This window comes from Carettochelys insculpta, chromosome 6, assembly GCF_033958435.1.
Source record: "Carettochelys insculpta isolate YL-2023 chromosome 6, ASM3395843v1, whole genome shotgun sequence".
Lineage (NCBI taxonomy): Eukaryota > Metazoa > Chordata > Testudines > Carettochelyidae > Carettochelys > Carettochelys insculpta.
Genome location: NC_134142.1, coordinates 14,931,817 through 14,956,211, shown reverse-complemented (window position 1 = coordinate 14,956,211; position 24,395 = coordinate 14,931,817). Strand labels below are relative to the sequence as shown.

Sequence of the window (24,395 nt, the reverse complement as noted above, 5' to 3'; positions counted from 1 at the left end):
ACTCCTGTTCTCAACTTTCTAGCAGAGATTTGTATGAAATGGAAATCAGAAACTGTCACAACAGCCCATTCCTTGGATTCACTCCCACTGATCTCAGATGAGAGATTTCAATCAGGTGCATCAAGAAAAAGTCTTAAAAGTCGGATTTTCCATGTTCACCATGCAATTCCTGGTGTACCCAGTGACTGTAAGATTGCTGGTGTCCTACTGGCAGGGTGATGCAACAGGAAGACTCAATGTTTATGGATGAATTGGCAGCTCTAATTCCTGTGAGGGGATTCAAGAATGGCATGCCAAGAGGCCCAGAGCCATCCCATCTACAGGATGGTTTGGGGCAGCCTCACAATGTGGGGGCCCACACAGGGCCTAAGGGGCTGGTGCTGGCAACAGGAGTCGGGTCTCAGTGGTGATGGGAGCTGTGGCAAGCAGAACAGCCCAGCCCCAGCCTGCTCTGCCATCTCCGAGTCGGCAGTATCCACTTGGCTCCCCCAAGCAACATGGCTGAAAGCTGGTCTCAGGGACACAGGGATCTGGGGTTGGGCTGCTCCACTTACTGCCACCATGGTGAACGTGGGGGAGAGAGCAGAGCAGGTGTGGAGGAGGAGCAGGATTGTCCTGGGCCCCACACTCCCCTAGGGATGGCGGTGCTGATGAGGCCCACCGATGTTTGGTGGAGCAGAACTGGCAATAAGAGAGGGGTGGTACTAGCACTCAGGGGAAGGTGGCATACCTCCAATCACCTTCCTGGCACAGGTCTCCCCAGGACGCTACTCCACACTTATCTCCCATGGGACCAACTGCCACAGGGTAGCCTACATATCATTAGGAACCAGGTGCAGCGCTCCCTTCCGTGCTGAGTGGGCACCAACCCACAGTGCGCTCACTTCTCTTTAGAGAGAATGTCCCATTTTAACAGCACTGAGACGCTGATGCCTCCTCCAAAGACCATGGAGGTGAAAGAAAAGACAACATTGGGACTGCCATGGGCTTTGGCTACAACTGTAAAATCTTGTCTACACACCCAATTTGTAGTGTAATTAAAGCAATACAATCCCCATATAAAGATGCAGTTCTATCAGTATAGAAGAGCTTGTACCAGTAGAATTTATTCCTGTACTGGAAGAGAAATAAACTATATTAGTGTAAACACATTTGTACTGGTAGAACTGCATCCATAGTAGGGGTTCCATAGGAGCCACACCATCAGTGAGGGGAACAGCATAGCTCTAACCAACGTTGCTTTTCAGGTGCAGCGTCAGTGCGTAACCCAGGCATGAGAACACAGCCTGCCTCTGCTGCATGACCTTTTTTTCAAATTAAAACTTGTGACTCATCGTACAAAATCATGAGCACTTGGAAAGCAGTATCAGGGGGAGGGATAGCTCAGTGGTTTGAGCATTGGCCTGCTAAACCCACGGTTGTGAGCTCAGTCCTTGAGGAGGGCATTTAGGGGTCTGGGGCAAATAGATTTAAAAAAAAAATCTAACAGGGATGGCTCTTGGTCCTGCCAAGAGGGCAGGGCACAGGACTCAATGACCTCCTGAGGTTACTTCCAGCTCTATGAGATGTGTCTCTCTATATATTTTATTTACTATAACATCCACTTCCCCTTCCCACTAACAGGCATCCACCCAAGAAGCAAACCCTCAAGAAAAAGGATTCTAACCCTGACTGCAGCCTGAAGCCTAGCAAATAGCTAAGGGAGTCAGCACTGGAAATGGACATAAAATCTGCCCAGCTTCCAGAAGTGCAGGTAAAACACATCTGAATCTCCTAATGGAAGTCACTTTCAGCATTGAATCAGCTTGAATATGACTTGTGCTTAAAACTACAAATTGATAAGGTATCCCCCTCTGAATAACAAACCCTTAAATCCAAATCAAACTTAGTCAGTTCTCTCCTTGAATCTCAGTGAAGGTTTATTCTTGTAAGGGGGAAGAAGCATTGTCTTTTTATGTCATTGCTTATTATCTGAGAACTCTACTTTCACACAGCTTGTCAGTTTTGCCGCTCCCATCACATTACAAATAATTTAAAAGCTATTTTTTCCATCAAAGTTTTAATGAGCCAATGAATTCACAAAAGGGGCTCTGTACAACATAATTAAATACAATCTGTCTAAGTAAATGGCAAGGTTTCACACACAACAGGTTAGATGAAAAAAGCTGGTGTGCAGAGAAAGGAGCATTGATAGTGCATGTTGCAAAAGACATTTCACAGAATGTAAATGCTAAAACAGTTCATATCACACAAATGCTAAACACTGAGCGTACAAGTGGCTTCACTCCATTTTGGAAGAATGGGTGGTGGATGGGTGACACTTTTTTTTTTGCTTTTGCTAGTCTACACAGTAAAATATTTTACATGGAAGCCCAAGACAGGTTCAAAGAGCCATTTGTCCATAAGATAGAAATAAATACTTCAGAAACAGGTAGCGCTACACGGACCATCTTGCTCAATGAGCCCAGTGGATGCTGGTTCTTTTCCCATGTCTCCAAAAGGGAGGCAGTGCTGGATCCCTCAAAGCTGAGTCTTGCAAAGGTCAGTATTGCAAAATGTCTGTTTGGCTCAGAGCTGCAAGACTGTGCCCATTTCATGCTGACACCACCTCCCCAAGATCATTGCAACTTGCGACTAGTCAGAACTGTGCTGAACCAAGTGTCTCAGCATTTAATCCTCTGTCGACTATTTATGATATCATGTTTATTTCCAGCCCTGTAAATATCGGATATCAGAATGCACAAATCCTAGAGGTGTATTTTTTTTTAAAATCTCACATTAAGGTAACTTTGTTGCTGGCGCTGTTGCATAATATAAGGCTGTTTCAGGGTACTCCTTGAGAATGAAACTCCTGGTAAACCCAATTTTCACTTCTTCTGTCACGTTTTATCACCGCCTTTTACAACCTTCCATGTGGTTATGGCTGTAGTTCCGGGTCAGTGTAGGAAAAGTTTCTAAATTCTTCTTGGTTAATCATTGCAAGGATCCCTTCTTCGACAGGGGTTAGAACTGGTTCTTCTTTTACAAAATCAGGATCAAAATTACTGACGTCTTCTTTGCATTTCTGCCAGACAAAGAGACAAGAGGTCAACCACCTCTGCACAACCGGGCGCCTTCATTTTTCTATTCCCTTTGTAACTCATTCTCACCTTGAACGAGATGCATGACTGGCTCCATGGGGTGCTCCGCTATTCTGTAACTCACTTGGGGCTGCATCCTGTAAAATGCTGAGTGCCAACGCTTAGCCCTTTCTAGCCTGCCCTCTCTCTTTGTAAGCTTCTTAGGCCATTTGCAGGCATACCCCTGGCTGACATAGGTAACATCAGCTGGAGTGCTAATTGTTCTGCAAGGCAGACCCCACAGAGCAATAATCCCTTACTTGATTTTAAGTATCAGATCACACAGACCCAGCCATTCACAGTAATTATACACACTGTTTCCAATTAGCTGAATCTACACAGTCTTTCTTTATCCGTGCTGTGTCTGAAATGGCCCAATTGGGGGATATTCTCCTCTGTTCAAAAGCAATTATAGTTGTACAACAATGAATTAGTTATGGCACAGGAGGAACAAATACCCTGTCTCCAGGTGCTGGTTTCCTACCCACTCAGTACAAAGTACGCTTGTTATCAGTAAAGACCCAGCAGAGTAGGCTTACAGCACATTTTGACACAATCTAATTTTTCACGTACCCAGAAAAGCACGTTTTATTACCACAAGACTTATTTTTCCACATCCACTCCAGAAAGAGGAATTCACTAGGGAACTCACCAGCAAGGGGAATTCACTACTGAAAGGTCACTTTATGCCATACAAGAACATGTGCACACTTACTGTGGGATTTTCAAGCACACTGAGTTCTGCTCCTACTCCTGTCTCTAAAGAGTATTTTACCATTGGCTCCCATGGGGGCCGAAAGCCTTGCAAAAATCCCACCCTTATGGCTTCCTTAATAAGTCTCTCAAATCTTGCACAACGTAAGAGATTTTCAAGATCCACAGATGCCACAGCTCTCTGGATAGCTAGAAAGCTTGGTGACACAGTCCAAACGGCTGATTAGTCTAAGCAAAGGCCAAGGCCAAGGGATAGCTGAGCCAGGGTCCCAACATTAAGATTGGGAAAAGCCTGGTCACAGGACATTTTGCATTCTGGTGAAGGAAAAGGCAGAACATAAAGAGCCTGATCCTGAAAAGTACTAAGCACCTGTAATGATCGTTGGGCCTGATTCTGCATGCACTAACCTCACTGGGATTTGAACAGGAATGGACCCACCAACTGCAATGTGGGGTAAAGGAGCCCAGCAGCTCAGAGGATCAGGCCCCAAAAGGGAATTTAAAAGGCAGTGGTGTCACTGGAAGCAAATTGGAGATTTTCCGTTGGGAAGGAGTGTGAAAGTATCACCATGAGCATCTGCGGGGAAGAGGGACCAGCACTCTGTGCTCCTCACTGTTGTAACTATTCACTGGCATTATAATAGAACTCAGGGGTCCCAGCATGGATCACTGCACCTCTGAGCTGGGCACTGAATGAACACTCAGGGGAAGAGAGCCCGCCCTGGACAACTAAGGAAGGTTTAGGCATGAGGAGAGTTATTGCCCCATATTCTGTACACAGGAATTAAAACACAGAGGTGAGTCAGTCATCTAATCTGCATACGTGTTCCTGCAAATGTGTCTTTAGGTGCCTAAGTATCTTTTTGTCCCAGGCAGATTAAGTGATTTGACCACTGTAGTCTGTGGCAGAGCTGTGATTTAAGCCCACTTCTGCTAAATCTCAGTCCAGTGCCTTCACCCTAAAGCTGCCCTTTCACTGCAGCCTTCTACCCAGTGGATACGCAGCTAGTGAAAGAGTTTAACAAAAGGAGAGACCCTTGCCCACTCCCTGTCACTCACAATTCGAGGTCTGAAGGGAGGTTCAATCTGGCGCTGGTTCAGCAGGTCCCAATCCAATTCTTTAAAGTAGGGGTGCTTCAGAATAGCATGCTCTCCACCTTGAGCCAGGCTGCCCAGACGCAGATTGGGGTTCTTGGTCATAAACTGCAGAGCAAAATAAATGAAGCTGGTTAGTTCTTCACTCACACCCAGTACAGACACACTCCTCTTACTAGCAATCGCACAGATGCTTTCTTTCTCAGCTTTCTTGATGAGCCTGCTTTGCTGGCCAGACGTCCCACCGTCATTGCACTGGAAGAGCATGCAGGGTTCTAAGGCTCCTCTTTTGGGAAGGAGCATGGGTATATTTCTGGCCTTGGCCACTTCTATTTAGGTCTCGTCTCCACATTTTTTTTCTTTTGAGAAAAAAAACCTTTTTTCTGGGGGGAAAGGGAGAGGGAAAGCCTTGCTTACATACTGCAGAGCTTGTTATTCTGGAATAACAGGGCATTTACTCAAAACAGCACTTACACCAAAATAAACAACTTTCACTGACCCTCACCACTTTCAATTTCAAAATTGATTCAGTGTGCCCTAAGCAGAGGTAATTACAACTTAACTGGCCTCCCGGAAGGCATCCCATCATTGCTCTTATTTCAAAATTGGGCTCTCTCGTGTGAATGCTCAGTTTCGAAATGCTCTTGCACTGTGAACGCTCTTTTCAGAAATAACTTATTTCAACATGAGAACGTTGAAATAAATTATTTCTAAAAAACCCTGCAGTGCAGACACAGCACAAAAGAAAGTTGAAGTGAATTACCTACTGCACTAAAGATACTGCATAATGTTCTTGGGGATTCCTTTGTCGGGAACAAAAGCTCTTTATTAGGCTGGTATGTGCCAGCTGTCTGGGCTTTGGACTGGAGACAGTTCTTGACTGTGCCTCTTCCCTAAATCTCCACTGGCTGAAATGAAGCCAGAAACCCACACTGTGCTTCCTGTAGTCTCATGTAAAAACCAGGAATGGCTGAGGAGCAGGAGGAAGGGTTTGAATTTCAGAGATCATTAAGAAGAAAGCAGCAATCCAGAGAAAACTGAACATAGAGGGAAGGGAGGGACCTTGGAAGGGACCTCAGGGAGGGACCTCAGGAGGTCATCTAGTCCAGCCCCCTTCCCCAAGCAGGATCAACCCCAACTAAGTCATCCCAGCCATGACTATGTCAAGCTGGGACTTAAAAACCTCTCGAGATGGAGATTCCACCACCTCCCTAGGCAACGCATTCCAGTGCTTCACCACCTGCCTGGTGAAGTAGTTTTTCCTAATACCCAGCCTACTCCTGTCCTGTAACTTCAGACCATTACCCCTTCTTCTGCTGTCTGTCAGCACTGAGAACAGTTTCTCTCCATCTGTTTTCGAGTACCCTTCAGGAAGCTGAAGGCTGCTATTAAATCACCCCTCAGTTTTCTCTTCTGCAAACTAAATAAGCCCAAATCCCTCAGCCTCTCCTCATAGGTCATGTGCTCCAGCTCCTTACTCACTTTTGTTGCCCTCTGCTGAACCTGCTCCAGCACATCCACATCCTTTCTGTTGTGGGGGCCCCAAAACTGGATGTGATACTCTATACATTGCCTCACCAGTGCAGAACAGAGTGTAACAGCTTCTCTACATCTGCTAAAAATGTTCCTCCTACTGCACCCCAATATGCCATTGGCCTTCTTAGCTACAAGGACACATGTTGACTCATATCCAGCCTTTCATCCACTATAATTCCTAGGTACCTTTCTGCTGTACTGCTGCTTAGCCAGTCAGTCCCCAGCCAACAACAATGCTTGAGATTCTTCCATCCTGAGTGCAGTACTCTACACTTCTCCTTGTTGAGCCGCATCAGATTTCTTTTGGCCCGATCCTCCAATTTATCCAGGTCACTCTGGATCCTATCTCTACCCTCCAATTTATCTACCTCTCCCCCTAGCTTAATGTCATCTGCAAACTTGCTGAGGGTGCAATCCAGTCCCTCATCCTGGTCATTAATAAAGATGTTGAACAACACTGGCCCCAGAACCGAGCCTGGGGGCACTTCACTTGAAACCGACCGCCATCCAGATATTGAGCCATTGACCACTACCCGTTGGGCTTGACCATCAAGCCAGCTTTCTATCCATCTTATAGTTCATGTATCCAATCCATACTTCCTTAACTTATGGGTAAAAATGTTGTGGGAGACTGTATCAAAAGCTTTGCTGAAGTCAAGGTATATCACATCCACTGACGTCCCCATTTCCACAGAGCCAGTTATCTCATCATAGAAGCTAATCAGATTGGTCAGGCACAACTTGCCCTTGGTGAATCCATGTTTACTACTTTTGATCACTTTCCCCTCTTCCAAGTGCTCCAAAATAGATTCCTTGAGGCTCCCTTCCATTATTTTCCCACGTACTGAAATAAGGCTGACGGGCCTATAGTTCCCTGGATTGTCCTCCTTCCCTTTTTTAAAGATGGGCACTAAATTTGCCTTTTTCCAGTCATCTGGGATCTCTCCCGATCTCCAAGAGTCTTCAAAGATAATGGCCAAAGGCTCAGCAATGACGTCTGCCAATTCCCTCGGTACCTTTGGGTGCATTAAATCTAGACCCATGGATTTGTGTACATTTAGTTTTTCTAAGAAGTTCTTAACTCGCTCCTTGCCCACTGAAGGCTGTCCTCCACCTTCCTACACTGCAGTGTCTAGCTATCCTTGCCTGTGAAGACTGAGGCAAAGAAACCATTGAGTACTTCAGCTTTTCTTGTATCATCTGTCATTAGGTTCTCTCTCTCATCCAGTAATGGCCCCACACCTTCCCTGATAACCCTCTTATTGTTAACATGCCTGTAGAAACCCTTCTTGTTACCCTTCACATCCCTTGCCAGCTGCAGTTCCAATTGTGCCTTTGCTGTCCTGATTACTGCGTGGCATTTTCCAGCTGTATATTTATACTCCTCCTTTGTAACCTGTCCAAGTGTCCACTTCTTATATGCATTCTTTTTGAGTTTAAGCTGAGCAAGGATTTCCCTGTTAAGCCAAACTGGTTGCCTACCATATTTGTGTTTTTCACTATGCAGTGGGATTGTTTGTTTCAGTGCCTTCAGCAAGACTTCTTTAAAATACTGCCAGTTCTCCTGAACTCCTTTCCCCTTCATCTTCATTTCCCTGAATTCATACAGGTGGCATCACTTGCTGTGTGTGGAAACTCACTGGCTGACTCTCCTACCTCAGCTACAAGAGGAAAGAAAGCTCTTTACACCAGCACCAGCAGCAGACTTTAGCGAGGGGCTGTAATCCAGTAATAGCAAATGATAAGAAAAGCTGTGCATCACTAACAGGTTCAGTGCTACGGTGAGAGGGATATGGCTTGTACCATTCAGAGTCTAGAAATAATGCTTGAGTGAGAATGCATTTTCAAATTGCTGGAAAGTCATTTCTTATATTAGTAAGAAAGCACTTTGTTTCATTTTTAAACTTCAGGATGCAATTTTTTTTAAAAGACGGAAGTAGAGGCAACGAGTTTGAGGACTGCAGTGGGGGGACACTGGCCATGTGCTCCCACCCCACTTCTCCCTGCCCCTAACTCCTCCCATTCCTCACCCCTTTCCCCCTATGTTTCTCCTCCTCCCAACCCTGATCCACCCTCGCCACCACTTCCAGAAGATGTGGAGCTGTTGTCTTCCCTACATCCCCCCACTAGAAGCTCGTACTGCTGTCATGCTGAGCGGCTCTGGCGGAGACCCCCACACTCAACAGAAACAGCTAGGTGTGGCACTGACAGTAAGGGTGGGTGGGGGGCATGTGGCCCCATGGGCATACCCTCACACCTTGCCTATGGACTGAAGAAAACAAACCAAAATTCTATCCCTGGTCCCAAATATTTGATTCACTAAAGAGAAAGCCGATTGGAAAGAAACCAGCCAATTAAATTTGTTGGGCCAGTTGAAACAGCAGCAGGAAGAAATATCAGGATCATTGGTTGAGTTTTCCAGATGAGTTCCTTGAGGGTGGAAGAGCATTACGTTCAGTGAATACTGCACCAGCCGAACCAGGCACCTGGTCATGGCTGATGGAATTTTAAGGCCACTTCATCCTCAGCAATAAGAGAATTAAAATGAGCAGAAGGAGCTTTGAGAGGCCTACTCAAATCTGACTGGAAGATCCTTTCAGAAGGCAGGAATGCCTCAAAGGGGAGTTACTAAAAGGGATGGTCACTCTCTCCCCGAGACAGACCCATGAGAGAGGAGATGGAGAATGGTGGAAATTCTGCAAGGTTCACCTCAGTCAAGGAGTGTCCTCCACCACATTCCCCGAAACAGGACAGCCTTTTTGACCATATGCACGGGGGGAATGCTGCGAGGGTAGGCCACAGCCTGGGAAGCCTCTGGAACTCACAGCTCCACAGACAAATCCAATTTGAATCCAGGCCTCTCTGACCTCCAGTAGGGTTGCCCACTGTTACTCACTTTCACTGGGCTAGGGCAGGGGTCCAGGCTCTTAGAGGCCATTTGGGTGGAGAGGGGGTTTCAAACGAGTGGCACTTACCTCAGGAGGCACTTATTCTGTGGCACAGGAGGGCTAATGCAGGCTTCCTGTCCTGGCTCCAGGCAAGTCCTGGAAGTGCCAGTACATCTCCGTGTCCTCTGAGGAGGGGAGGAAGCGCCACGTGCAGCATCTGCTTGCAGGCACTGCCCCCGCAGCTTCCTGCATTTCCTGGGCAATGGGAACTGTGGAGTGGGCAATCGGGGAGGGGGAAGAAAGCAGAGATGCTTCGACTCCCCCACAGGGTCACAAGGACATGCTTTCCACTTCTTGACGCATACCTGCCTTAGACCCTCTGTGCGGCTGGACTTTTAGCAACCTAAAATCTCCCTGTTTTGTTTCAGTAGCCTTGGGAGATACAGCCCGATTCTGGGAGCTTCCTGTCAAAACCAGGAGGGTTGGCAACTGCATTTCCCCACCTCCTTCCTTGACAGCATGGCTTCTGTAGGAGCCACATGGTCACCAGGTCACGGCTCCTGTCTTCCACTCTCCCTGCCAGAACATGCAGGAAGGGAGTTAATGCCGTTTGCTGCTGTTTGGTAATTTAAATTCTCAAAGGACTTGTGCCATGCAAAGCAATTGCTCTGTGGCTGTACCCTAAGCATGCCCTTTCCATAACACAAAGCCATAGCTGTCTACTACCTCCTGGATGGGGACCAAACACACGGGGGAGGGTCTGTTTCCCTTCTATGTGTCCTCCTCTTATTCTACCTGCTTTTGTTCCTCCCTTCCAGCACAATCAAAGGGAAACATGCATCCTCCATACAGTCTGATTTGAAAAGAGCAGATTCCTCTTGATCTGTTTCTCTGTACAGAAGTGGAAAAAGTGCCCAAAAGGTTACCTGAGTAAAAGTACAGCTGGTTTGGAGGAGGGGGAAGATGTATGTAAGTACAAGTTATTGGTGTCCCTCTGGAAAGCTACTCCAGTGAAAGAACACACGCACACACCTGCACACACAAAAATGTCACATCTAGATTGTACTCAACTATCCAGAAATGAAAGCAGCTGCACTTTTACTCAAATAACTTTTTTCCACCTCTATGTAAGACCTTCCATGACAGCTCAGAAAACTGTTCTCCTTGGCCTCTGAGGATAGGACAAGGAGCAATGGGCTTAAACTCCAGCCAGGGAAATTTAGTTTGGACACCAGGAAAAGCTTTCTAACTGTCAGGGTGGTTAAACACTAGAATAAATTGTCTAGGGAAGTTGTGGAATCTCCATCACTGGAGATATTTAAGAGCAGGTTAGACAGACATCTATCAGGGATGGTCTAGGTGGTGCTTGGTCCTGCCATGAGGGCAGGGGACTGGACTCGATGACCTCTCGAGGTCCCTTCCAGTTCTAGTGTTCTGTGATTCTATGATTCAGATTCAGATCCATACACCAGTTAATGATGGGCAAAGCAAAACCAATTCAGAGCCTTTCTATGAACTTCTGAGGTTTGCAAAAGTGTCTGGAAATCTCTAGATTCACCTGTAAGAGCCCCTGTGCTGTTGCTTTCAGTCTTGCTGGAGAGATGAGAATGTCTTTCTTACTGTTTCAGCAGACCCACTTCTTGATGCAGAGGGAAAGTAAGCATTTTTTTCTTACCTGTATCACAGTGGTTCTTAGAGGCCCCTACCTTGCTCACTGTACAAGACAGCATTTTCCCCAAAAAACTTAGATTAAATAGGCAAAACAAAGGAGGAGAAGGAGAAATGGAGGCACAGCTAGATGAACTAACTTGTCCACTGCATTTGCAATTAGCGCCCACATCTCCTGACTCCCAGCCTGGTACCTACCCAAAAAACTATGGATTCTCTGTTTAGAATGAAAAACCACAAACATTTTCAAGTGTCAGCAAAGTCTCATGGAGGATAGGTCCACCAACGGCTATTAGCCAGGATGGACAGGGACAGTGGCCCTAGCCTCTGTTAGCCAGAAGTGTGGAATGGATCACTTGGTGATTACCTACTCTGCTCATTCTCTCTGGGATGCCTGGCATTGGTCGCTCTTGGAAGAGAGGATACTGGGCTAGATGGACCTTTGATCTGATCCAGTGCGGCCACTCTTATATTCTAAAGGCTTGGCACAAGGAAGTTCAAGCCATGTAACCAACACAAATGTGAATGGGTCTGTCCATCCACAAAACCAGTCCAGAGCCCTGGGAAGCAGAAGTGTGCTTGTATTCTCACTGCCTTGCTTTATTCAGCATTATGCCAAAACTGCACCCAGCAAACAGTGAGAGAGGTAGCCGTGTTAGTCTGTATTCTAACAAAACAAAACTGCAGTCATGTAGCACTTTAAAGACTTGCAGCAAGCAAAGGTACCCAGTGCAACAAATCGAGGTCCACCCAATTGTTCTGGTTCTGTTAACTGGCTCACATTAGCACCAAAGACCTGCATTTCCTCAGGAAGTTATACCAGACACAAAACAGCAAGTTCCACTCCCCAGAATGTGTCTGGTATTTGGTGTCCAAAGGAGGCAGGAAGGGAAACAGCTCTTTCACATTTGCTCTCTTATGGCATGCACTTCTGGCTGACAGCCTCCTGGGGCAGTTGGGAGAGGATGCGTCATTACGGCCAAACTCATGGCTGGGCTGCTGTGAAAATCCTTTTGAAGTGATCTTTGTTTCAGAGGAGTAAGCATCTTTGTAAATTATTCCAACCACTGGATACCTGATCAAAGAGCCTCTTTCTCCTGGGCTTCATATTTTATGTATAAATTCAGTTCTGCCCTGCCATTGGTTTTGTTTTGGAAGCATAAGTTTCCATTGTACACAGGTATTGGGGCACATGTGACAAACCAGATGCCTGAGCCATTAGCTTTATGTCTTTCTAAAAAATAAAGGTCCTCTATCTTATTTCAGTAAGGCCCCTTTATACCTCTGACAGTGCATTGGGGTCTTAACAGTGAGTGTAAATAATTAAATTTTCTATGGGCACCTTTACATGACGAGAGTGAAATCAAAAGCCTTTAAAAATGAGAATCAGGCCCAAGACATTCTGTTTCAAAACAGGTGGGAAACATTTTGAAAGGCCAGTCATATTTCTTATGATCTGACATAACTGCACCCCTTTCTGGCTGACTTCTTGTACGCTGTACTGAGGCATTTTGCATTCAGTAGGTGTTATTTTTCATTCTGAAACTCTAGCTCTGACATGCCATTGTACAGTACCTATAAACTGTAACTCTGTGCATGGCAGCCCAGAATATCACAGCTGATTACAGGTTGATGTGCTGTTATCATGCCTCTCTCACCCAGGGGATGTCACAAACAACATGCTGTTTGCCATTCCTAGTCTTCCAGTGCATGAAATCTCACTCTGATTTCTGGAAATGGCATAGTGGTAGCAGTCAGTTACAGTCAGTACGTTTATGTGGGAAATAGTTGGGTTTAACATCAAATAGGGATCTGCAACTGAGTGGAAAAACACAGAATACTAACAGCGTCTCTTATGCCTTTTTGACTAATGCTGTGCCATAATGTAGCTACATATATCATATGATGCATTTCAAACTTAAGGCTGAAATATCCAAAGCTGCCTAAGGGAGTTGGATGCCTTATTCTCATTAAATTTAATAATCTAAAAGATATGCTCTAATTCAGTCAGAAGTAATGGGCTTTTTGAGCAGGACTTACTAGCTGAAAGTCTAAGGCAGGAGGTCAGGTAGCAGGTCAGACAGATGATCATGATGGTCTCTTCTGACCTTGCTAATCCATGAAACTCTCTAGACAGCACTTAGCACCTCTGTCAAAATGTATTATTATTTATTCCTTGTATTACTGCAGCATCTAGAACAGGGACTCAGTAGGTTAGGTGCTATGCCTACACACAGTAAAAGACAGCCTCTAAACAGACATGAGAAAGAGGGGTAGAAAGGAAGTATTATATTACTGTCTCCATTTTACTGATGGATAACTGAGACATAAGTGGCTCGAGGTCATTAGGCAAGTCTTTGGGAGAGCAGAGAAGCCAACCCAACTCTCCGGCGTCTCAATCTAATGCCTTAACCACAAAGGACTTTCCTCTCCAAAGAGTTTACATGATATAGAAGAGTGACGCCTAAGCCAGTGGCTTGGCAATTTTAGTCAACACTTTCCTAACCAGTCAGTGGCAGGATGGGTATTGCAGGATGCCATGCTGGGCCACCAGAGAGCTCTGAGGGCTTCTGGATACCAGATGGAACAGGAATAGGGCCAGGGGAAAAACATAAAGACTTTCAAAAATCCAGGGTCTGGACTGTACTGGGAAATGATGAACTCAGAAAGGGTAAAGGCCTTTCCAAAGTCTTGACCCCAATTTGAATCCAAACCAAAGCAAGACAGCCCAACACATATGCATAACCAGGCCAACGCCTACGAGACCAACTCTGCCGCGTTTTGGCTGGTAATAAGAGACAATTCACAGATAAAGAGTCTCCCTTGGAAAATGCATTTATTAGTACTTATCTGGTAACTATTTTGTAGCAACAACTAGACAACTAATATGAATATCTGCCTCTGGACCCAGCCTTATCTACACACTGTCCAGCAAAGAGTTACACAGAATGAATGAAAAGCCCTCAGCAAAAGCAAATCAGATTAAAAACGTGTAAGTAATTTGATCCTGCTCTCCTTGAAATCAACAGCAGGAACTCTACAAACGTGGATTTGTAAATCTGCAAACTCACAGCTAGACAGAACCCAACCTCATCTGAACTTTTCAGAGGCACATCAGCCAAAAACAGCACGAGTCAGCCAGAACACCTGATTTCCATGGAATTATTGATACGTATTTACTGAAAGAACATGCAACAAATCACACCACACAATTAAGAGCTGAAGATTAGTCTGCCTAGGGCCAGTGAAGCTACAACAGAGATGGTAAGGATAAAAAAGCTCACCACATGGAAAATATCTTCTTAGCCACTAGAGCTAAATCTGTAGACAGATGAACTATTTTTTACATTGCTTGTGCCATAGCACTGCAACTGATTCATGGTTTTGTAAACTTGTCTAGAAGTTAAGAGAACTGAAGCACAGAGAATTTACGAGAACTGAAGCACAGAGACAATAAATGACCATCCCAGACAGACACAGTGAGTCTGTGGTAGAGATAATGCCAGATCTCCTCAGTCCCAACTCTTCTCTCTCAAACACAATACCTCAGATGAATGCTGTGCCAGACAACTCTTGCCTTCAAGATGGTAGGGGAAAGTAAGATTTCCTCGTACTTCTTAAAGCTTTCCTCTTGTTGTCAGTGAAGTCAGATAAACACGAAAAAGCAAAGCAAAAGCATGCACTGGAACAATAGTACCAAAATACAGATCCCTTGGGAATGAGACAGAATAGATTATTCAGGCTCATGAAGAGAAGTGACCTCGACCAAGAAAACAGAAGTTAACTCTAAAGGAAACAGGGCATCTCAAAGATCTAGCTCATTTCAGGCAAAGGGAGATTGTTATATAAATAAAGCAATTACTCTAATTAAGGCTTCCCTTCATGGATATTACCACTGAACACTGGACTTGCAGCAAATATGGCTTGATTATTATGTAAGCAAAAAAAGCTAACAATATGTGACTTCATTAGCTTTCACCAGCTCCAGAGCAAAGAAGAAGAAAGACGGCTCTACTTTTGTTAATGACAAGCAGACAGGAAGCACTCACATAGCACAGAAGTCCTTTATTAGCAGATCTTACAGGGCTCAGTGCCGAGCTCCTTTCTCGGACAAAATTCCCATGATCTTCCATGAGAGCGCTAGCTGAATCAGATCAACAGTACAACTTCCAAAATTGCCTGAATGGCTCAGAAGCTGAAGACCCATTTTCCAAAGTGGCTCAGGCTCTTAAGTTCTACCGACTCACTGAGCACTAGGCTTCTAAGTTCTGATGTCATTTCTGAAAACAGGCTTCAGACATCCACGTCAGATAGGCCCTTTTGAAAATGCCCTCTTCTCTTCTACACTGTGGATTTGCCCTGATTACAACTATCAGATGCAGCAATAGCAGTACTGCTCCTTGCTCCCCTAGTGAAACACGGTGCGTTGCCATAAGCTGTAATTCCTACCCATCCATCTGCCATAGTTTTAAACAGATGCGAGTTCCACTGATGCAGATAGCAACCTTGCCTGTCAGTGCTGGGGTCTGGGCTACTGATGGCAGAAGTCAAGGCAAATTGTCCAGCATAGACAAGGCCTAAACTATGCAGCATTAGATCTAGGGAGCAGAGATATATATAAAATGCATTTTTGAAAATGAGGAAGAGGGATATTCTTGGTTATCTCACCTATCCAGCTATAAAGTAGAGGGGATGTGGGTAAAACTAAATCACTCTTCTCTCTTATTTCTGAAAACCACATGGAGCATAAAACTTAACATCTATCATAATTTTCCAGAAGGGTATCTGGGTTGATCTGTATCTGCAAAAACAATGAGGAATCCTGTAGCACTTTAACAGGTAACAGATTTATTTGGGCATAAGCTTTCCTGGGTAAAAAACACTTCATCAGGTTCATCTGACGACACACAAAAATTTATGTTGAAATAAATCTGTTAGTTTTAAGGTGCCACAGGACTCCTTGTTACCTCTCTCAATGGCACTAGCAACAATTTCAGTGCTATAGATCCTGAAGCCAAGGATAAAAATATCAGTGCTACAGAGATTAATTTAACTGATATTAAGCTGAGAGAAGTTTGGTCTCACTCTTGCTTGGTTTCTAGATGATCAGTTGACAAGGTGCTGACAATTCCAACTTCTTAAACAGAACAAAGATTATTCTGTTGTGGAGATTGTTGAGGAAGATAGATACACAAAATAAATGAATGGAAAAAGAGAAAGCAATGTGAGTAATCTGGGGCCACATTTTCTACAGCTGTAAATGGATAAATCTGCATTGACATCAGTGGGATTTTGCCCATTCACCCAGTTGAGAATTTGGCCACAATATGTGCTCTCTATTCCAGGTAAACTGAGAGTATTGATAGTTTAGCTTCAAACTAACTTGCTGTATTGGAATCTCCTTGCTTCCTCTCAACATCTCCAGATGTTCTCATCAACACATTTTCAAAATTAATTGACTTAGGCCAACATTTTCAAATCCAAGACACTTCTGAAACTGTAATTTTCGAAAGGGACTAGTGATTTCGGATGCTCATTTTGCCACATTTCAAAAGGGCTTTATTTTCAGAGAGTGGAGAGTTGCTCTTGGGTTGGGCATCCAACAACTGAACTGTCCTAAATCATTAGTCACTTAGAAAATCTTGGCCCTTTATAAACTGACTACCAGGCATAAGTAAATATAATTTAAGGCCAAGTAGAAATATTAATACAGTGTATCAGCAAAGACTGAAAGGGCAACAGGAAACTCTCAGAAAAACATTATACAAGTCTTTTTATTCTCTTGTAAACATTTAAATTATTTAAATTATGTTCTTATGACACAAGAATTGGCCAGGAAGGTGAGCAACAAAAGGGTGAGTGAAGAGAAAGCATGCAATGCATTCAGAGGATTATTATAGTAGTATTTAGCTCCTCCAGCTGCAATTGGGACTCCATTGTGCTGGGTACTGTACACACACATAAGAGGCAGTACTTGCCACAGAGATTAAACAGGTGAGACACACAAAGGAAGTATTATTGTTCACATTTTGCAGATGAGTAATTAAAGCAAAGGGACATGAATTGACTTATCCAAAGTTACAAAGGGTGTGTCTGGAAGAGTCAAGAACTGAATGAGTTCTATCGAGTCCTAAGCTGATGCCTTAGCCACAAGAATATCCTTCTTCCCAGGCAACTAGGAAAAGAGCAGATAGAAAAGCAAAAAATGATCAGCACTACTAATATTGCCTTGGCTGTATCTGTGGCAGAGAGAGAGAGAAATGAATCATAAATGTTGTTGTAATATCTAAGATTATGAGCTTTCGTTATGCAGCAGACTAGTTGCTGCATGCTGAGGAACTTTGTACGATGCTGAGTTTGAAATGAAAGGGAGAAGAGCCAATGATTACATTCAAGATGAATTTGGCCTCAGTTTTTCCCACAGATTTAGTTCTCTTTTATAGTGAATTACTCAGAAGCAGCATAAAGGCCATTACTGCACAGAGTTCAAAGAAAAAGAGAGAGGAGCTATGACATGAATAGAGAAGATGCAGGCTTCTGCCATCACTGTAGGCAGCTTCAACAAGGCTAAGTTAGGGTCAAATAACTGATGAAATGATGACTCAAAGGAAGGCTGCATCCACCCAGGGAGGTGGCATTTGCTGTCCTTTTGAAGGTAAAGATCTTACACTGTGAAATGTGAAACAAAAGCATGAATCAGAGAAGTGCAGAGAGAGAAATATCCAAGTGCCAAGCCTGAGGAATCAGACTACATATGCAGAAAAGATGTTCATTTAAAATATCCCAAACCAGGAACCAGACCTTCTCTCAATTAATTATCCCACCCTCCATCCTTCACCCTTGTTTGGATCAGGACATGGTGAGATGCACCAGATACTCTCCCTGTGACTGAAGATACTGAGGAGCGAGCAGAGCTCTGGCACCCCACTAGCCAACTAGCATATATGGGCTCATGCCAGGGTGTGTGTGAACCACACCCATTTCAGGGCTGCAGCACTAAACTTCACACCAGGAGCAGGTGTGTATGTGAGGGGAAACAGGCAGGGGTGTCATTTCAGGTTTTGGTAGAGAGGGCAGAGGGGCTGACAGCCATGCCAGGCCCCTGAGCAAGGTGGGAGGATGCCTGGGTCCACACATGCCAGAAGGGTTGGGGCTGAAAGCAGAAAGGGTGGAGGCTGGGCTGGGTTCCCCCTTCCTCTGTGTGTGTGTGTGTGTGTGTGTGTGTGTGTGTGTGTGTGGGGCTGAGCTCTAACCAACTGCCCTCTCGGGGTGCGGGGGGGGTGGAACTGGGCTCCTCTCTGCCCTGTGGGTGTGTGGCTGAGCTCCCCACTTCCCTCTGAGCATGTGTGCACACTGGTGCTTTAAAAACGTGTTAGTAACTGATGCGTGCGGTACCATGGTGGCACATATCTGAACAAGCACACATGACCTCAGTACTGGTGCACAAGACAAGACTCACTCCATTCATGGATGAAAATTCTTAGAGGAAAGAGTGCCCCACACCCCAATCCCATGCCTCCTGACCCTCCCCAGTTCTCCCTCTGCCCTGAACCCCCAGCACTCCACACAACAGTAATTTCTTACAGGCACTTTTATTGCAGCAGCACCCCAAGCAGGTAAGGGATAGGTTGTGACAGTACACTATCTGTAAGAAAAGTGTTACTTTCACCCTTGGTGAAAAATAAATACAAAGTGTTTTTCTAAAGATATGACTGTACAAACCATCTCCATATCACTCACTAAAGATACGCAAGTTTGAGACAATCTGCTACTCTCAGAAATATTAAAATGCAAACAGAAGCTCAGATTACTTACTAGTTGGAAGAGGAGGATAGTGCAGGAGACACACAGCAATAAAATGGCTGGCTGCTTAGGGCAAGCATTTATTGTTTCTGCACAGTAACCAGTAACAAAGGTGTTCTGGGAAAAAGTCTTTAGAATTCAAAAGTACATTTAGTATCCTGCTGAAGAATCAACACGCGTGTGTAACATTCTGGGCCCTGCCCAGTAATCTGACCCAGCCCATTGAAAGAAAAGAGTCTTTCAAACAAGTGCCAAGTGGAACTAAATGGAAGAAAAGATACTCCACTGTGAGGTACTGTCATTTCCCCCAAAATTGGAGAGCCGGAAAATATAGGAAAGTTTTAAGTGTAATTTAAGCAATGTTTGTGGTTTGGTCCGACAGCACGTTTATGTCTTGACAGACGGGAAAGAACCAAGCAGGAGGTCATTCTTTAGCTCTGTTGCTCTTACCCTAAAGAATTCCTAAGTAATAGAGCAAAGACTAGCCAGCCTAGGGGGTGGGAGAGGAGTGAAGAGTGAGGTAGCTTTTCACTCATTGTAGCTCAGGGCAGGTGCCTGGGGGCAAGGAGGAGCCTCAAAGAAATAGCAGAACCAAAGATGCATAAATAAGGGAACTATCCTACATTCCTCACATTTCTGGGTTAAGGGGAGGCAGGAGCCAATGCCCTGCTGTGGCAGGTGTCTTGGTGGGGAGAGGACTACTGCCTTCTCAAACGACAGCCCTGGAAGCAAGGCACCCACTAATCACAATTTCTTTTCAAGGTGCTGCAGTTCTGTGTCATCTCTTGCTGAGCGTAAACTCTCAATGCAACCATGATTGATTGTTGAAATAAGCAAGGCCCAACATAGGGAAAGACAGACAGCACACAAAAGACTGCCATATAGAAGGGTGAGGGGACAGAATGCTATCGAGCCACACCATAAATGAATTTCATTCACTAACAGTCTGCAAAATCAAACAAAGAACAAATAATTCATACCCAAGTTTGATAAATAAATTAAGTCAATGAAATCACTGGGGTAGCTGCCCGCTGTTGCTGGGCTTCTGCGATTCATAGAAGACAAGTGGGATGACTAGAGGGGGATGACATGGTGCAGATATGGATGATGCAAGTAGCCAAATGTAAAAGACAGACGCTCTGCTGTTGGCAGATCTTGGGGCGTAACTGTGATGATCAGTGAACAGAAGATGGACATGTGTAGTGGATAGCTAATAAGGTATTAATGTCAATGAGTGTCTCCTTTGCTTGTACGTAGAGAGACTAGTGTGAACCCTAGAAAGTAATCTTAGCTGAGAAGATACAGCAATTCCAGAATTCTGGTTCTGAGGCAGGAGATGGAAAACTGCTCAGGAAATGCAAGGTGAAGAGTAAACAAAGTTGTTAACAACGATCCAGCACAGAGCTTCAAAAAGTGAATCAGATATTCTGGTGTGGCTTTGACAGCCCAAGCTTCACGTAACTGAGAGACGGAATTTATTGGGTCTGCCAACTCAGAACAGATGCCAAAGTATACACATTATTGGCCTCATGAAGACATCTTTAATATCTGCTTTTGTTAGCCAGGTTTCTTGACTCTGGGGAAGACCACTGAGTTCATCATTGCTCCTCTTTCAGTTGTGTCCACCAGTGTTCATCCTTTCCTTTTTAATCCTTGTGTGAAATCTTATATCACCTGGCTTGCTCTGCAGACAAGTTCACACAAAGTTGTTCTGTCATGGTGTGCAAAATGTATTAGCAGTTACCTTTTATTTGCTCGTGACACAAAAAACTCGGGCCGGATCCATGAGCTATATGTACGAAGGAGGGAAAACGCTGTGCCAACACTGTGTGTTCTGTGGGTGATGTCAACGAAACCAACTATAAGCAACCAGCTCCAGGTTTTCTCCTATAACACCCCATTTTAGAACACATTCTGGGGTGCAGCTGGAGAGCCCACCAGCCAGCAGAAATTACAGCAGCCACAAGGTTGCTCTGACTTTTCCAGGGGCCAAATTTGCTCCATGACTTGGGGGAAAGGTGAAGGTAGAAAGGTGGCAGAAAGAAGAGCTGAGTCCTATGTATGTTGTTTCTCTACTCCCCTGGCAGTGTTTAAGGTAAGAGCAACAGAGCTAAAGAATGACCACCTGCTAGGCTCTGTACCATCTGTCAAAAATAAATATGCTGTCACATCACACCACAAATTTGCTTGTATTATGTTCTTTTAAAAAATGTGTATCATAAAAAACAGAACCAAGCACATTTTATGGCAAGAACCCAGGTCTCCCCCACTATTTCTGCTGACTAATAACTAATTTTCAAGATTAAAATTGGGTAAGACAGAGAAAGGCACTGTGCCTTTTGTCATAACGCACACCCTGACAATGGGGCCCTGATCATGACTGGATCTCACTGGGCAGGACTGTAACACAAACAGAAATAGTAGCAGGGATTCTTGGAGCACCATTATTTGTTTCCTATGTCCAGGTTTAGGGTCCTGATACTCATTTACATTGCAGCTCCTTTATACCACTTTGGCAGTGCAAAGGGTCTCAAAAATGAATGTAAACATAATTCACTTTTACATTGTTCTACCCTGTCAATGAATGTATATGAGAACCAACCATTACAGCGTTATGACAGGTTGATCATGGTGTAACCCCAGAGGCACTGAGACCACTGATGAGGGAGAGGGATGTCTCTTCTCTACAGCCTTAGCTGGGAGCCAACTGGCTTTTAGCTCATGTGGTAGAGCACTGACTTTAGCCCCTGAAGTCACAAGTTTATTCCCTCCAGTTGACTACCTGGGTCTGTTGGACTTACAGTTATATGATGGGGACAGTGGGTGGCTCCAAGGAAGTGCGTCATTGTCTAAGGATCAATCACACACTTCAGTGAAGCTGATGGGTAACTACACTTCATTCTGGAGAAATAAAATAAGCAATTAAGTGCCTGTATGGAGTAAAATAAATGAAAAAGTACATCTCAAGCCCAAAAGCACTGGTCCCCTGGAAAGTCTGAGCAAGAACTAATTCTGGCAGGATCAGACGTGTTTCCTTGGGGACAGTGTGTATTGGGAGCAGACCACAAGAGAAGCAGTGTGATTGCAGCCCAGGGAGGAAGCCAAAAAAGAATTTCTTCTGGATAAGTACTGGTTTGAAAGACAGGACTAAAAAGTTTGAGCAAGGAAACTGCCACTGTGCACAGGGAAGCAGAGCTAGGTGCACTGTGAATAAACAGGATATCACAGAGACACCCAGCTCCCACAATCTAATTCTCTTCCTAACGAAAGCAACCTTGCAGGGCTTCCAAACTAGCTCACCACTCCGCTAAAGAGAGGCAATGATAAGATTCTGGAAGTGCATTGATATGAAGAACAGTAGGAAAGATAGGAACCAAAACATGCTCGCTTCTGTCAAACTTTTCCTACTCCTTATTCTCATTATTTTTTCATAACATTTCAATAAGTGCTAAAGAGAAACATGCAGGATTAAGTGGTGTCACTAACACACTGCTCATGCATGACCCCACTTAGCAGCTGTTGTTTTAACGGTGGGTTCAGACATCTGCAAGTGTTAACCTGTTTGACTCTGGTTACGTAGAGAACCGCAGTGAACTCAGTGACCTGTGGCAACAGGCAGTATGGTAAAACAGAGATTTTGCCTTCTGAGTCAGTGTCAGTTCTGGCTAATTGTGACCTATAAACATAGATCAGCTTCCGTCTTCTTTTCCCCTTTCTGTCGCAGTACGATTGGCAGGAGCATTATTGGCAAGTATTTCTTAGCCACCTTTGTGTCAGCAGGACTGGATTAACTGCTGTAAGCATGCCCATTAGCTCTTTAAATTATCCCCTCTACAGCCTCACCGACTCTGGAGAATGCTGGTTTTGCTAACTCACCATCATAAAGATTACCCCTGCGTTTCCAAACTCAGCAATGAACACGGATGACTGCAATCACAGGCTGTCCTTCCAGCATCTGACCCCTCTCTTGCAGTATGTTTCAGTTTATTGTTCACTCTTCGTTCAAAATCAGCATTGCAGACACATAACCTCATCCTGATTTTGACCTCCATAGACAACAGCAGGGTTTAAATAGTACTTTTTCATTATTATGTGCATCTCCAGCCAGGGGCGATGGAACAATTTTTTTAGGGGGAATGCCGAGAGCCTTTGAACCAAACTGTAACCCAGCATATGTTAGAAACTACTTCAAGCCAAGGGTGTGGTGGCATCACCCCCAATTCCAGCACCTAGCAGCAGGCCTGAAGAGTGCAACCGTTCTATAGACCACAAAACAAGGCAGAGCTGCCCACACACCCAATTTTGGAGAAATTCTGAGCTGCAAGAAACATCTGAACACTCACACTGTGCACAGAAGTTAGCAGGCATCTTCCACTGAACACCTGATTGCTCATCTGACTATCAAAAGAGAGGGAGGCAGTTGGTTAGAAGCCCTGGGCCCAGAAGCCAGAGATAAAGCTATCCCTGGGGTGCTTCCATGCCTTAGCTCTCAAAATTACCTGCCTTTTAGAGAGAGGCTTTAGTGCAGCTGGAAGATGCCAAAAACCTAGGAAACAACTGCAAATCTCCAAGCATCTGGCTTGCTGACAACCAGCTGTATCTACTGCCTACTCCACTAGCCGTTGTTATTATTGTAGTGTCTTAGACCTTGCCTAAACTGTAGCACTTAACGAAGACTATCTACACTGACAGAAGTGCTTGTCCCATCAGTGTACTTAATTCACCCCCCCAAGAGAGGGTAGTTATGCAACAGGAGAAGCCCTTGGGTGATGCAGCACTGTCTGCACCTGGGGTTAAGTTTATATAACTATCTTGCTCTAGGGCAGGTGTGTGCAAAGTGGGGGGGGGTGGGTTGGGGGCCACAGCATAATTGGATGCTGGGCCTTAAGCTCATCCATCTCGTTAAAAAATGTTATTGTTTACATAGATGTGTATTCTCATTTCTATATCATTTCATAAAGCTTTTGCATTCTACCTACTTATTTTGTTACACATGCTGAAAGGTTTTGTTTTGTTTTCAAATAAACATAACTGAAAGTTCTTTTGTTTTGAATGACATTAGACAGGTCTGGGGGGGCCTGCTGATTTCAGGGGAAAAAAATGGAGACTGATGTAAAAAGTTTGCTCACCCCTCCTCTAGAGCACAGACCAAGTGTTCCTCTTCCTCTGACCCTGACTCTCTGCATTTTTCCCTCTGCATCTTTCATGGCTTTACCTCTCCTTTAGACCATTGCTCCTTGAGCCTTGATTTTTAACATGACTTTTCCTATCTCCTTTCCTATTAAATGTAACCTCCAGCAAGCTGGTGCAAAATTGGCCCACATCCCAGAAGAGCTCACAGACACAAACTTAACTAGACCTTTAGTATAATATGGCTCCTTTTCATCTCGAGAGATGGCAGATATCAGCAGTGGTGAGGATCTATGGGCAGCGTTTGAGTCTGCAGCTTCTCTCGTAGCTTATCCGTCCAATATTGGATTTGCATGGCTGATTGCAGTAACTGCATGTCAGTCTATTTCCAGCTTCTTGAGTCTGAGAGTTTTTCCTTCTAAGACTACATTCTTTTCCATGG

At 44.6% G+C, this 24,395-nt stretch overlaps 1 protein-coding gene across 1 annotated transcript in view; it reads right to left on the bottom strand.

The window, feature by feature from the left end:
* Window positions 1-1,944: 1,944 nt before the first annotated feature.
* The window catches only part of PRKCH (protein kinase C eta), a 187,121-nt gene continuing 164,670 nt past the window's right edge, over window positions 1,945-24,395 (bottom strand). The window contains exons 13-14 of the mRNA XM_074998675.1: window positions 4,893-5,036; window positions 1,945-3,064 (exon numbers count right to left, since the gene is read on the bottom strand). Coding sequence (XP_074854776.1) covers window positions 2,918-3,064; window positions 4,893-5,036 — 291 coding nt within the window. The 3' untranslated portion in view covers window positions 1,945-2,917. The remainder of the gene's footprint in view (window positions 3,065-4,892; window positions 5,037-24,395) is intronic.